This window comes from Notolepis coatsorum (assembly GCF_963971535.1).
Source record: "Notolepis coatsorum genome assembly, chromosome: 19".
Taxonomy (NCBI): domain Eukaryota; kingdom Metazoa; phylum Chordata; class Actinopteri; order Aulopiformes; family Paralepididae; genus Notolepis; species Notolepis coatsorum.
In genome coordinates this window covers 31,328,024-31,344,533 of record NC_140183.1, presented here as the reverse complement: position 1 = coordinate 31,344,533, position 16,510 = coordinate 31,328,024, and the positions used below count along the sequence as shown (strand labels likewise).

General features: G+C 41.5%; 1 protein-coding gene across 1 annotated transcript in view; it reads right to left on the bottom strand.

The window, feature by feature from the left end:
• LOC311246441 (uncharacterized protein) overlaps positions 1 to 16,510 on the bottom strand; it is a 191,953-nt gene that overhangs the window by 109,144 nt on the left and 66,299 nt on the right. Inside the window, exons 6-8 of the mRNA XM_084336596.1 lie at positions 6,332 to 6,446; positions 5,964 to 6,110; positions 442 to 553 (exon numbers count right to left, since the gene is read on the bottom strand). Coding sequence (XP_084192722.1) covers positions 442 to 553; positions 5,964 to 6,110; positions 6,332 to 6,446 — 374 coding nt within the window. The remainder of the gene's footprint in view (positions 1 to 441; positions 554 to 5,963; positions 6,111 to 6,331; positions 6,447 to 16,510) is intronic.

Below are 16,510 nucleotides of genomic sequence, written 5' to 3'. Positions count from 1 at the left end.
AAAAATTGTGCTGTCAATGGATACATTTTTTCAACAAGTTAAACACATGATTTGCTTGCGACAATATATTTTTTTATTGGCAGACGGCTCCTTTGGACAATCTCTGGATATATTGGCAATAAACATTACTGCCAACAAGCATAATTAGCAAGCACGTTTATACAACTTGGTTTAATACAAAGGTCCGTTCGGAAACTCTGAATTATGAAATAATAACACATTCAGGGGATTTATTATTCTCCTGGTTAGCATGTCAGAGTGATCAGGAACATAAACACACAAACCACGTGGCTGGACTCAAAGCTATGGGAGGCAGTTGGGTCAAAAATGGTAATTATACGTTAACATAACAACGTCCTAATAAGAAGACAAGGAAAAATACATTACTCTAACTGTCCTACAAATGTTTTTCTCGACTAACCCAATCATATATGGACTTACCAAAGGAGAGAAGCTGATTGTATGCGGATTGCTTAGCAAGCAAGTTCAGTTTAATCATCGACTGCGCAGGCTTAGTTTCTTGAGACAAAATCTCATTCAGCTGAGATTCAATCTGTAGGCAGAGAAAATGTGGATTGAAATTTGGTTTCAATGACTATTATTTCTATGGATTTATTTTTACCTACATTTGCAATTACTTTGAGTACATTTCAAAAAGTGCTGTTTTAAGGTACCATGAAATTATGTTTTCCCCCTTAATTCCCTTTTTATTTTCATCTAAAGAAATGCATTGTTCTCCTCAGGCTGAGGATCAGGTGCTTCGCTGGTTCGTCTCGTTTCTCTCGTCATGGCAGCATCGTCCAAATGTCTGAGTTCATTGTCCGTATATTCAAGCTCAAATAAATACATTTTGGCAAAGAAATGTAGTTCCTCTTCTCTTTCATAGTCATCAGACATTTCCGTTTTTATTGTAAAGACAGGAATCACTGTGTAATCAATAGTGAAAGCTAGGCTATGTGACAACTCGGAAGCCATGAAGTAATGTTTACAATACACCAGCCAATAGAAGATGTTGGGGGTGGGGCGTGCTGCTACTGCATGGAGGCTGTGAGCACGCACACGCTTTTGAAATAGGGAAATAGAAATGGAGTCACGTTTGGCTACTAAACACTTGGATAATGATATCACAAGATATTTGGTTAACATTTCTATGCCCTTTGGAACTCAAAAGAAACAGACCCTGTATATTAGCATTGTTTTGGAGAAGGCCTTGATGTAGCTGCGGTAGCCAACTCTTTTGAGTATTATGTGGACATACAAACTTCAATCGAGTTTCCACTGACATGGGGGAGTACATAATGACCCAAATAAACTTTTTTAAGTGAACCATTCCTTTAAGCACCTTGTGTGACAGTAATAATCATCTAAGCAAAACAGGTGAAGGGTGCGAGTGGAGAGGAAGGGGAGGACACAGTGGGGCAGGGGGGTGAAGAGAGGCCTCAGAGGAAACGTCCACAGTACATTCAGAGGCATGCCGTTAGAACATCCTTATCCGTTTGTATAGAACGCCTCTAAGCTATGAGAAACATCTTTATTAGTACAGGCGGTGTTTTTCCACTGGCAGGAGAGTGTTATTGATTATGGCAGATTATACATAGTTTTCCATCACACTTCACACACATGTTAACAACAGTGATTGTCACTGCACTTCTAAATGGCTTGTTTCAAGAGGGAGGGTTCTTGTCACAGCTGAACTACAGAAAAGGCACTATGTACATATGTAACATGTTGTCGGTGTTGGGACAACCCCTCATTCTGTAAAAAAAACAATGCAAAACACAGGAAAAGGCCATTTTCACAACAGGTCCCCTTTAACCTTAACTGGCGTCCAGAAAATGGCCATTTGTAAACTTGAAATTGAGCATACTTTTTTTGCAAACCAAAATACTATACTTTATACTTACAGCACATACATGAGCCTGGTCTCTTTTGAAAGATAACATTCTGAAGTTTCTGATACAATAAAATAAATAAAATTCACTTTTAGTGCTAATGAAATAGAGTAACATAGGTCTGAACTTGAGTTGAACTTGTGTGCTCACGTTTTTTTCTGTAGTAGTTGCAATATCCAAAAGTATATTTCCCCAAAAATTGGTATGGCTGAAGAAAAAATGCCTGAAGTCTTGTATAGTACATGTCCAAATTACATAAAAATTCATTCAGAAATGAGTGATTAGGAGCGATCTTGTTTAAAAAAAAAAAAAAAAAAAAAAAAGAAACTCTGCAGGTTTCAGTTTTCTCATAGACTCCAATGCATTTGCCGTTTTTTTCTCTTCCTGTTTTCGCTCGTGACTTTTCACCTAGATCCCTGATTCGCAGATCCCCATGTGGGGTATCATTGGAAAGCCACTCTCATTTGGCTACAACCCTGTCCAATAATTTTCGAGATTGCCAAATGATTGACGGAGATAGAGCCCCGGGAGTCGCGGGTGGTAATCGGAAAAAATTTAAGTCTGCCATGTACTTTGACGCACGCCTCACATATCGGCATGTAACTTGAGAACCGCTGAACGGATTTTGTCACCTGAAAATCAACAGGCAACAAATAGGGCTTTAATTCTATATATATATATATTGAATATATATGTATATACCGTCGCGTCGGTGGGCAAATCGGGCCGCTGCACGTTAAGAGGTAAGCGTGTTATTAACACTTTGAGTGCCAGCAGGGGGCGCACGGGTTAGGTCTAGATTGCCAGCGCTCTATTCAATGAGAGGGCGAGCATAAACTATATCTTAAATTATGGCTATGTGTCTAATACGCCCGTCGCTTATCAATGACTTGTTTGCAGTCAACATTGTCGAAACGGATTGTTTTTTTCATCAGTACATTTCCGTTTTATACCATTTTGAAAAACGCTCGTTTTGGGAAATATATATATATATAAAAAAAAAAAGGGATTCCACAGGAATTGCTCTTTAGTGGAATACACAAAAAACAGTCATTTTTCGGCCTATTTATGAATCGTTTTCAAATAAACGCTAGATTATCGATAGTATATGTGTATTTATGCACGCTAGAGAAGCCGGCTGAAAAATCGATTATCTATTTCCTGATCAGCACACGCACACATATAGGGCCCACGTTGATATATCTGTGAAAAAAGCTCTGATTATCCCAAGACTGGTAAAATAGATTCCTTACCTCAGATCAGATGTTCTCCAAAAAGAGTATTCCAATTCCTGATCGCCATTCCAAATATTGATCGCGTTTATTGATCCAACGCTGGGTGCTCGAAACACATAATCCACACTGTTCTGAGGGACCACAAAGACTGCAATCGGCTCGGATTACATGCCTGAGAAGTAAAATGTGGATTCCGGATTTTCTTTTCCCCATGCATTTTCATTGACTCCATTCCAATGGGTGCATTATCATCCGGGAGACGATAGGGGGCGGTATTTTCCCTGTTCGAGCTCAGAGAGAATCCCAATGGTAACGTGAGGCTAGATTGATGAAAAATGAATGGAAATCACTAATAAAAAAAATAACGATTAAATAACGAGATTTCTCATTGTTGGCACTCAGCAGTTGGCATGAAATAACGAGAATTCTCGTCGTTGGCACTCAAAGTGTTAATGAAATATGAGTTTTGGAAATCTATTTGGAAACAGGCGAATATAGACGCTAGGAAATGCGGGCCGCCATTTTGTTTGTAGTCATATGAGGAGAGGAGACCCAGGGCTTTTGATGGGCTTTCGATGGGCTTTTGAATTTCAAAAACAACACTACCCAGCTCCTGTCAATCATCTGACTTGTGGATTCACTTTTTTATTTATCTTATTTTTCGGGATCATCTCCCACAAACCTGAACGTTATTGGCATAAATTAGAATGGAGTTAGTTTCTCTACCTTTCATGAAAAATGCAGGAGAAATTTACATAATAAAAAATAACTGTACTTACAGTAGATTTCATTCACGGTTTTTGCTGCATGCCTGGTGATACTAAATCTATTTTGAACTCTGCCATTGAAAAGAGGAGATTTGGTCGATCGATAGATGTGCGACTTGGCCACAATAAGGTAATTTATAGGCCTGATATTCTATATTCTATAATCATATTTCAAATGGCATGTGTCCAGATGGCAGAATTCAGTACTGTATCTACAAAACCTTCTGTTAATCATCATCCCTTTATTAATTTGCTTAGATTTCTTGTACACGTGATCTCAAGAAGGTGCTGAAAGAGCTCAGTGGCAGTTTTTTATTTTTAGCATGGTGTTTGTTCTGAAGGTCCAGATTAACACTGAAAGTCTGCGTTTATTATTTTGTATAACTTATATATTGTTTATATATATATTGTCATCTGTTTGCCTAACAGTATTCTTCATTCGCTTATTGTAGGTCCCATTCTTAACGCCGTAGGCGCCAGGGCGCGCGCCCCCCTAGACATGTTTTCAGAACATGTTCAGACATGCCCGGACAAGCCCAGAGCGAGCGCATTGATTCTGTACAGGTGAACAGGCGGAGTCCACAGGGAACTAATATAGAGTACGTTGGGTAGACGACGTGCAGCAGCAGCATTACAGGAAAACTAGCAGAGCGAGAGAGAAGACGTCTGGTGCAGTTGTACACAGACTGAGAGCAGTGTATCGTTATAGAGAGCTAATGGCTAATTAGATACCACTATAATATTGTCGAGCTATTATTGGCACAGTATAGTGACTTGTGTAAGCGAAGTAACGTGGAGAGACTTATAGTTAAACCCAGCAACGTTTGGATATAACTACTCATTGGAGACAGTCTGCGGGTTAGCTTCACGTACAAACGAAGCTAACTAGCTACCATCTATGCCAACGGGCTTTTGGATTAATAGCTATTAACCCTGCCATCGGGCGCTAGGAATACAAGGACCGGTTCCGTACGAGACCCCTTTTCCCAGCGACGACAGGATTATCCGACCAGTCTACAGTTTCTCTGGAGCAGGAGCTCTAGAGAGAACCAACCGTCTCCAGCCACCATCTTGCTTTTCCCTGTATCGCCTCGCTTCGTCTCACTCCATTCAGAGCTGCACCGGTCGAGTATCCGTAGTATAGGAACTATTCGCTACCGTTGACTTTGTTGCACTGACATTCTATTATTAAAGGAGAACCGTGATAAGTAATATGTATGTTTGCTATTGACATTAAAATGATGCTTGTTCAACTTGTATTCCTGTCCCCGCGCAGTTAATGGAGTGTCCGCCATTTTTAGTAACTGTACTGTCTGGCTAAATTAATATTCTTTAGTAGTGGTTTAATCTAACAATCTCAATACAGTCAGGGTTGTGTAGCCCCTTAGCTACAGTGTTATTCACAGTCAAAGATAAAAAAATATATTCTCCTTTGGTTCATTACAATTTACTCAAGCCTACTAGTTAGTAACAGACACAATATTTCTGAACACTGGGAATACATTCCCTGGGATCCATAGATGTCCTTAGATACCAAGAACATGCAAATTGACCTTGTAGAAGTGGAGCAATCTTCCATTTACTTAGGTATGTATTTTTAGGCGGATATGCAGAAAATAGGGCTAGGGATCAAGAGGTTAAACAACGCTTCAACGCAAATACTTTGCATCAATGATTTTTTTGTAGGAATCGTTTCAGCCCTAGTCAAAATAACGTGATGAATCGTTTTCTATTACATACAAAGTAATTCTACACACACCACAAGCTGGTGACCTGAGCTGCAATGCCAAGTTAGGTTTCAGGTTAGCAGAGAGAAATAAATATTATTTATTTACCCTTTTCAGGGTAAAGACATTTATTTTAGATAATTTTTTTATGTCAAAATATTGGTTGCAGATATAGAAGAATAATATAGAAGAATAGAATATATAATATATTATTATTATTATTTTAGCTGGGCGCAGTTTTTGGCGTCCCCATCTGGGTGGCGCTATAGGCAACCGCCTATGTGGCCTATAGGAAGCTCCGCTCCTGGACTAGAGGTCTACACAGCATTACTGAGGTCTTACCTGTGTTTTGTAGGCCAGCAGGGTGGGAAGGTGGTCTGCATTCAGGGCTTTCTCTGTGAACTCAGAAACATAGTTCTGTCTCTCTTCCAGTCTCATCAGTTCCACCTGTCTTTTCTCCAGCTCGTCAACCTCAGACTGATACACTTTCTGTTGGAAAATTAACAAGAACCTTTATCTCTGCGTTTACTAAATTCACTTGCATTCATGCTCAGGGATGGCATGGAGACTCGAACAGAAAGAGTAGAGCGCAGACATGCAACACATTAGACATGCAACACATAAACTGCAGCAGTGAAAGACAAGGTGCATCCTAGTGTAAATTGAAGGTATGTTTTCACATGTCAAGGAGACAAGGTAAGTCTTATTACCACAACATCGAGGTAGAGGTTTAACACCCTCTCTTTGAATCGCTGGGCAAAGGCGAGAAGAGCTTTCCTCAGAGAATCCCTCAGCTTGTTCTTATGCTGCTCGATGTCCTCCAACCTGTAGGTGACCAACAACACAAAATCAACAGTTAACCATCTTATGAGGACCGTAACTAACTTTGGCACAATTAAACAAAATCTCTTGAACAGGTTTGAGGAAAAATAAACATAACAATGGACAAATTGAGAAGCTCTTGCTCACAGACTTATTTTATTAAAAGACAACAAAAAAAAGTATGGTCTGTGGACCAGGGGTTCGCTGTGGAGTACGGTCTGTGGACCAGGGTTTCTCTAGAGTACGGTCTGTGGACCAGGGTATCTCTGGAGTACCGCCTGTCGACCAGGGTATCTCTGTAGACCACGGTATCTCTGAGGAAACCACACAGCTTAATTTGGAGTGGTATCGTGATTCACTGTTGTCTGGTATTGAAGCCTCCTGCACAAGGTCATATTGTACCGGCCCACATTGCGATTTCGTATGGAATTGGTATAAATCGTACAGGTCTAGTCTGTATGTTGGGTTAAGGCTAGGGATGTTAACAATTAATCGAAAATTGATTGCTTGATCGTTAAGGATTTACTCGATCAAACAATGATATGTTACAATGTTGTCCGTCTCTTATTACATTGTAGCAGTCAGTAGAATGGTGTATTTTCAAAGCAATGAACAGATACGATAGAGGCCGCAATATAACTATGACGAGGAGGCAACGATATCTGTGTCTGGAAAATAAGCGAGGGGGAAAAAACATGAGCGACGGCAACTTGGAAATTTAAGCAGGCTACGAGGCGCGTTGATTTTGAAAAAATAACCTAAGCCAGTCTGCGCATTTATTGAAAGCGGCATGATTGATATGGTTGACGGCAAAGGATTCCGGCAAATGATACACCTGCTTGAGCCAGCGTGCCATATCCCATCCTGAGGCACAACCACCTCACGCATTTAGGAGAGCTACACCAATGCAAAGTTCAGAGTTGCTTGCGCAGCTAGCTAACGTTACAGGTGCTCGCAAGGTTGCATTGACGACAGACCACCACTGTTGTGTTGCTAACTAGAAGTTTTCCGTGTCGGCATATGGCAGACCACCTCGCGTAACAGTTAACCTCTTAACGTGCACCGGGACATATACATTTACATTTAGTTATTTAGCTGACGCTTTTATCCAAAGCGACTTACAAGTTCTGTACGACAAGTCATCAGGAAGGGTACAACTCTATCAGCTGAGTAACAATGTTCATCAAAGTGTTGCGTGCTACAGTGTAGGTTAGTTTATTAGGACAAGTGCATGACAGTAAGGTTAGTTAGTAGGGGTGGGGGAAAAAATCGATATGTAGTAGTATCGCGATACTTTGCGTGGCGATACTGTATCGATACAGGGACGCCAAGTATCGATATTTAATTATTCATAAAAAAATATAGAAAATAAAAAAAATATTTATAAGGAAGTTGCATTGTTCATTTCAATACCTGTAATAGTACAGTAGTCCACACACACACACATGCTTTCAGTTAAGTTGGAATATGACTAATACAAACAGTTCAGTTTGTCAGGTGCATGCAACACAGTGTTTACATCTGTCTGCTTGAGAAAATACCATGTTCTGCAATACAAATTATTGAAGTGAGATGAACAGACTGAACTTTATTTTATTAGATAAAACCTGTTGACAAAGTTTTACTTTTGCGTTTGCAGTTGAAAAAAGGTAATAAATAAAATGTGATACATTTTTTTTTCTTCCCCCCCCCCCCCCCCGCAATACTCGTATCGAGATATATTTAGTACCGCGATACTATCGTATCGTGACGCAAGTATCGCAATAGTATCGTATCGTGAGGTCTCTGGCGATTCCCACCCCTATTAGTTAGGGTTAGATTCTTACATTTTTTTTTATTATTATTTCAGATAATGGTTGAAGAAGTGAGTCTTTAGTCGACGGCGAAAGATTGGACGGGTTTCGGCTGTCCTAACTGGGGTGGGTAGTTCATTCCACCATTGTGGGGCAAGGAATAAGAATAGGAGACTTCTCTTTGATGACCCTCCCGGAGCTTGGATAGGAGTAGGTCTGAGGCGGCCAGAAGATGCAGAGCGTAGGGGTCTTGAGGGTGTGTAGTTAGAGACCATTGACCGGAGGTAGGCGGGAGCGGTTCCCTTTGCCGCACGGTATGCTAGGTTGAGGGCCTTGAAGCGGATTCGTGCAGCAATGGGGAGCCAGTGCAGGTCCCTAAGAAGTATACATCACAACATACCCGCGGGCAGAACGCACGGAAGTCACAGCATTTTGAGAGCGTCTAGCGCAGGGGTGGCCAACCAGTCAGAGACTAAGAGCCACAAAAATTACTGTGGTACCACAAAGAGCCACACCATATACCAGCGTTTCTCAACCTTTTTTTTCAGTCACGGCACCCTTCATGTGTTTATAGGTCTCACCCTCTGGCCTCTGAAGTTACTAATGTATTTTTTATTTGGGCCTCACAGGGTTAAAAGTACCCTGAGAGACCCACGGTTGCAAAATTACAAAATCACTTTTAGGCATTTAAAAAAATAATGTTTATTTAAAAAATGTTAAGGGGAACTATTTTAATATTTCTTTCACTATTTGGGCACTTTTACACAATTCCTGTGAGTCTATGGAACACCTAGGTTTTTTTTTTTTTTAAATAAATTTTTTGTATTTCTAATCAAGTACTAAAAACCGCATTTTTCTACCTCAAGATCTTAAGCCGTTTTGAGGCTGGGCTCCAACCACTGCAGGGCTGTACGCTAAGCTTTTTCACTAGGGGCACACTTGCCCCTAAATGAGAAATTTAGGGGCAAAAAATATTTTTTAGGGGCGAATTTTTAAATAACAATTTTACCATTATTTATATCGATTGTTTTTTATTTAAAAAAAAAAAAGGAAAAAAATTATTTTATATAATTTTTTTTTAATAAAATATATATATTATATAATCATACTTGTAGTTGTATTATCTGCGAGACATCGCCACCACGCAACAAGTCTAAATGCTCGCTATATGCAACCAGCTCCACTGTCTGTGTGTACTGAGTAGCCTCCAGCTACGGCCAGGATTCTCCGGAGCTGCAGCTGGGCCCTATACTGTAGCCTCCAGCTACGGCCAGGATTCTCCGGTGCTGCAGCTGGTCCCTATTGACTATATTCAGCGTGCCCTCAGCTCGAATACGCATCGACTCAGTGTTATAAGACATTGATATCAGGACGGAGCTATCTGAACTATTTAGTTTAATGGGACGTTTCGTTTTGAACAGTAAGCTAACGCAAGCTATCATGCACTACTAGACTTACTGGAGCATTTGTTGATAGCTATCAGTAGCTAGCCGGCTGGCAGGCTCACCGAGGTCCCAGTGTTTACAACAGCCACGGGTGCGAGAGGGCTGGAGGAGGAGCAGACGCCGCAGCTCTCTCCGTGTGTCTGAGTTCAGTTCAGTTCGGCTCACTATAGGAGGTCGAAGCAATATGAAGCAATACTAACTTTACTTTTCTTCATAGCTAAATCAGACAGTCAGCCAGTCTATCAGAGTGAGTGCTCAGTCGATTGTTCCCGCTGATCATACCTGCTGAGTGCTCACTGCTCAGCTCGCGTGAGTGACGTCATCGCGTCATCACACGCCTTGGATAATTTAGGAGTGAAATGCGAATCCAAGGCTTGAAAGCACTACTCGCAAGCCCGCCCCCAGATGATATTTACCAATCGCAACGGCCAATTAAAGGGGCAATTCGCGATGATATCATCGCAGTGTACAGCCCTGCACTGTGTGGCCTGGTGCCAACTGCCACATCAACTGCCACATTATTATGCAGCTGAGAAATCTCTGACATCACAGATATGCACATTTTCAGATGACTCAGTTCAGTGAGGGTGAATATTGTGAGGGGAGAATTGGAAGAATTCGCCAATATGAGAATTAGAGACATATATCCTATTAATATAAGTCCACATAGCTAAGAAACAATGGTAAACACTGAAAAAAGCCATTTATAAGATAGTTCCCCTTTAAGCACATGTATAGTCAATTGGTCCTGTTGTTCAGCCTCACAATGCTATTCGATAGTCAATGTGTTTATATGTCCCACCCTCTGGCCTCTGAAGTTGCTAATTTCTTTTTAATTTGGGCCTCACAGGGTTAACCTCTTAAGCCCGAGATATACAGTAAAAGTGTATATTTTCAGCATTACGTTTGTTTACCAATTATTTTAACTGTTATTAGTGAAATATAAGATTATAGAAATCTCAGGGCATTGAGTCGGAAACCGGCGCATATTGACAGGAGGAAGTGGCACAGCCAAAAGTGAGTGTAGTCTTTTGAAGGAAGAGACTCAGGGCTTTCAAATTTCGAAAAACTACCCTACCCAGCTCACACCAGCCCCTGTCAATCATCTGACTTCTGGATTTACTTTTTAATTTCTCTTATTTTTTGGGATTATCTCCCACAAACCTGAACGTTATTGCCATAAAACAGAACACAGTTAGTTTCTCTACCTTTCTGTGAACGTCTTGCAAAAAACGGTGTTGCAATATGATGAAAAATGGTGGAGAAATTTACATTATAAAAAAGATGGCAGAATTCAGTACTGTATCTACAAAACCTTCTGTTTAATCATCTTCCCTTTATTAATTTGCTTAGTTTTCAGGTCTGGTCAATTTTAGCATGGTGTTATTTACAGTCAAAGATTTTTTTTTTTAAATAGAATTGATATTCTCCTTTGGTTCATTACAATTTACTCAAGCCTAGTAACAGACACACTATTTCTGACACTGATCCATATATGTCCCTAGATTCAGATACCAAGAACATGCAAATGGACCATTTAAAAAAAAATTTAAATGTTTATTCTACGTCCTTCTGGAATGAGTGACATTAAAAAAAAAAAAAAAAGAAAAAAAAAAGAAAAAAGTAAAAGAAATTAAAAAAGAATATTTTTTTTTTATTTTTTTTATGGATGGAAGAGCCGCACATTGACGGGCAAAGAGCCACATGCGGCTCGCAAGCCGCGGGTTGGCCACCCCTGGTCTAGCGGCTGAATTTTTTTCAGAACATATAAATTACCGCTCAAAAGGTATATTTATTGCCGTTCGAACGCCACCTCACTCTACCAAATCCGTGCCTCGGTTCTTGAGTTACATGACGATATGTCAGGCGAGTGTCTTTTTATGTGCCATGCGTCAGATGACTACCCCGGACTCCTGATGCTCCAGAACTACCAATCATCCACTGATGATTTGTCAGCGTTGTAGCCAATGAGTGTACCTTTCCAATGATACCTCACGTGGGGGGGGTGCAAATAGGGGATCTAGGTGAAAGTTGACAAACGAAAACCAGAAGTCAATCACACTTCAGAATGAACGGCCTTGGATGAGGAAATGGATTTGGACCTGTACTACATAAGACTTCCGCTGTGTTTTCCAGCTTATACCTTTTATTTGTTATATATTTTTATATTGCAACCACTACAGAAAAATGTGAGTACACAAGTTCGAGTTGCGCTGAAGTTCAGTTACTCTATTTCATTAGCACTAAAAGTGATTTCCCTTTTTTACATTAGTAACTTCAGAATGTTATCTTTCAAAAGAGACCAGGCTCATGCATGTGCTGTGCTATAAGTATAAAGCTAAGCTTTGCAAAAAAAGTATGCAGTCCTCAAGTTCAAGTAAAAAAAAATTGCCCGCCTGTTAACTCATTGGGGGCCAAACCCGAGATAGTCCGGGTTAACTCGCCATGCTCTCTGCAACCTTCGCAACCACTTTCATGTCAGAGTATAAATTAGGCATTAGTGTCTTCTTGTTAGTAGTTTACATGAAATAAAGACGACACATTTTCCATTAACACAGAGTGCCATGCCCCTTCCGGGAAGTGCATCTGGCCTTGCCGTCCATTAACCCCATGTAAACGCGCACCTTGTTTGTAGAGCTAAACCTATATTTTATATTATAGCTATGGGTCTAATAACGACGTTGATTGTCAGTGAGTTGCTTCCAGTCAACATGCAAAAAACAGATTATTTTTTCATCCGTACATTTCCGTTTTAAATATGAATATAGTTTCGGTGCTTCTGAGTAATTCCAGGAAAAAGATGCGAAAACAGCGTTTGTGTAATTCAATAAACGCTGTCATTTTTCGCCTGATTATCGAATCTTCCTGAAATCAACGCTAGATTATCATTATTATCCTTCCTCGTGCATACATGAAATGTGCCCTGGAGCGCGGCGCTCCCCCCTCCCCTCCTGCACCCAACGGCACACATAAAACACAGATAGCTTCAATCGCAGTAGAAAGAAATATCAGATCAACGCAAGATTTTATATATAGAGTCCTTACCTGGTCTCTGATGTAATGCAAAAAAAATTATCCAATTATCCGATCGCCATTCCAGTTATCCACAGCGATCCCGTCTCCGACGTTATTGGGCATTGCACATGAACAGGCGGGCGGGGTCAGTTGTCCAAGCCATCCCTACAAGCGTGTGTTTTGCCGGAGTGTTTAGGACCCGCCCCCACGCCGCAGCTCGGTAGAGAGAAGAAACTACACCGTTTCTAATGGTGTGCAATAGCGGCCGAAGGCGTTAGAGGGTATAAAATCATCTACCAGCTCAGACACATTCAGAACAGTATGCACAAGGTGCCCCGCTGAATTATGAATGGCAATAGCAATTAAAATAAATACCATGAGAAAAACGTAGTTCTACGTTTCCGGCACTCAACTGTCGGGCGACAGAAATGTAGTTCTACGTGAACGGCACCCAATGTGTTAAAGAGGATCTTGTTAAGGCTGTGTGAGCGTCTCAATTTGAAAATGTTTGAAGTTTAAAGGCCTTGAAAAGAACTACTACTACTAGTGATGCGCGGGTCAGGCCCTTTCTCCCCCCCCCTCCTGACCAGTCATGAGAGAGCATCCGAACCCACCCGACCCGTTATCATGCAGATAAAACAATGACCCGAACGAACCGCAAATAAAATAAATAAATAAAAAAAAGGCTGCAGGCAATATTCCAAAGCTTCTTGTCACATTTATTGAACGTTTTCAGTATCACGTCTGTCTAAAAGGCAACTTCAAAAACATTATGAAATGACGTTGAAATGAAAGTATTTACTCAATGGCTGCCAACAACGAGTATAATCATTATAGCCTGCCAATCGTTGGACGCCAACAACGAGTATACTCGTTATTATGATCGTCATTTCTTTGATTTGCTATTTCCATTCAGAATTCATCCTTGAAGGCTGTGGTACTGTGTGGCAATGTGTCTGAGATCGCAACGGTCCGATACCGCCGCCTGGTGGTATGCGGCCGATGTCGCACTTCCTTTCTGACTCTGTGAATGTGGTTGTGCGTCATTGAAAGTCATCCGAGTTTTCTTGTAACGTGGATCAAGATATTCACCCGATCGCATTGAATCGCCTTTGGGAACGCCAGATTCATTATGCTGTTGGGGGTTATGGCGTGGGCCAAATGGACATACGATCTAGCAGATGGCGATCAAATAATTGGAATATTCTTTTTGGAGTCTCATCGGCCACAGGTAAGAGCAATTTAACGTCAATTTCAGCTTGGTTGTCAGCGTATGCTGTTTGTTTGTTTGTTTGTTTGTAACCTTTATTTTAACTCGAAGGACATTGAGGATTCCCTCATTTACAATGACGACCAGTTTACACACACATGAGCAACAAAAAAAAAAATAGAAGAAACTAAAAACAATTGCAATTTGACAGAGATTTAACACCAGATGTTTAAAAGCAGAAGCAGATGGGACCTCTAACTTTAGGGTTTGTTGAAGAGCGTTCCATGTGTTGGGGGCATCAATAAAAAATGCTGTCTTGCCCAGATCCGAACGCGCTTGTGGAACCCTAAGAGTAAGCCAGCTGTTGGATCTGGTCTGATAAGCACTAGGGGTGGGACGACACATCGATCCAGATTGATATATCGATCTATTATCAATAATCAAATAGGATCGATGAAACGTAAAAATATCGAATATTGCGATACTTTTATTTTGAAAATCCCGTGTGTGTGTGTGTGTGTGTGACTGAGGATGGACAGATAATGTTGATATTTAAACATGAATACATAATAAATGTATTCATGATCATCATGCAACATAAAACAATTGTAGGAACAATTTGGGAGAGGAAGGGGTTTTAGCTTGCGTGTTGCGAGTTCCAAAACATTTTACTTAAAGTTTAAAGCGCAATATATAAAAACGTGGCACTTTACAGTGAACAGGAGGTCTATTTGTATTAAAAACAATAGATTGTTTTTCATTTAAATGTCTGGAAGAGCTCAAAAATAAAAACGTCAGTTGATATTTCCGTAGCCTTTTTTTAGTTGATCTAAATGTGACTGATTGTGTTAAATGGGCACATAATATCGCCTCATATCGATCGCAGGCACCCGAATCGAATCGTATCGTATCGTGGCAGACTGTGATATCGGCAAATATCGTATCGTTGTCCAAAGAATCAATATCGTATCGTGATGAAACTGGTGATTCCCACCCCTAATAAGCACCAAAACTCCAATCCAGCAAGGATGATATAAATAAGGAGGGTGTTTACCACTAACTAACTGCGCCTCTGAGAAAGAGAGGGCCAGGCCACCTTTTCATAAAGAATGCAGTGGTGAGAGGGGCGGAGCTAGGCGATCATGGAGTAGACGCGTTTCACGTGAGCTCCCTTCTATCGTGCGAAATATACTTTTCTCCCCATTAGTCTTTATTTTATTTTTATTTGTTATTTGTCTGCTTGTTGAGTCGTCGAGTTTCAACTACTGTCGTTGACTTTTTTTAACTTTCTGCAATGTCGGTGGTGGAGACCAGATCCATGAGCACCCCAGCCGGCAAACTGCCACCGGGCCTAACCTCGCCGTCGCCCGGTATCAGTGAGATAAGCGAAGCTGTACTCTCGGTCATGACCAAACTCCATGCAGACTTTGAGACACGCTTCGCTGAAACACAAAGAAAAGTGCAGGCGGAATTTTTTGATAACCTTCATCGAGAGATGTCAGAGGAAATTAGGTTGGCGGTCGACCCGTTGAAAGACAAGATGGAGTCGCTGCACGTTGTCTCCTCGGCTAATGCTAACGAACTAGCCACGCTAACGACAGAGGTCTCACTACAAGGCGAGAGGATGGCGGGTGTGGAGACCTCCCTGCTGGCTAGGCAGGCTGAAGTTGCCAAACTACAGTCGGTAATTGTGGAAATGCAGTCCCGGGAGAGACGCTACAACATCAGGATTGTTGGTGTACCGGAGGGCAACGAGGGAGGCCGTCTCTCGGAGACCATGCCGGAATTGCTGCAGGAAATACTGGGGAAAGATGTCCTCCCCAGCCCTCCCGTATGTGAATCGGCCTACAGAGCGGGCAAGACCAGACCTGGAGTGAACAAAGAGCCGAGGCCCATCATTGTCAAGCTGAACAGGCTTCAGCAGAGGGAGCTCATCATGCGGTCGGCCCGTGCCAGAAGGGGTAAACTAAGTCTTGGCGATCACAAAGTGGCCATTTTCGAAGACTTTACGCCGGAGGTTCAAGCACAGAGAGGCGAATACAAAGTGGTCATGTCCAGGCTATGGAAACTAAGCCTGAGGCCTACGCTATTCGCTCCCGCGAAATTATCTGTGCTGGGTAAGGACGATGATCTGCGTTCATTTTGGTCGTTGGCTAAAGCGAAGGAATATCTCGGGGGGATAGCCGAGACTGTAGCTTGATATCTATGTCAGGTGAGTGACTTGGCGATGTGGGCCTGAATACATTGATGGGGCGGACTACTCACAAATGCTTGTTGTCATGCCCAGACATGTCCACTGCCCATCCAAACTAGCGGGGCATCCCAATGACTTCTGTTACTTGCTAATGCTGACCTCATGGTCGTACGTGTATGTCGCCTCTATGAAAGCTAGCGAGCTAGCTGAACAATGTACAAACAGATTCTAGCGTGCTAGCCGGATTCATCACTAGCTTACGCGCTAGCCTCGGGCTAGCTAGCAGGCTGTGTCTATCGCCCGCGCCGAGACATTCGAGACCCGTTAATGTTTACGTATTTTGGTTGTTGTTGCTGTTTAAGTGACATCGGTTTGCACAATTCAACGGTGATCGGGTCCTTAACTAACTT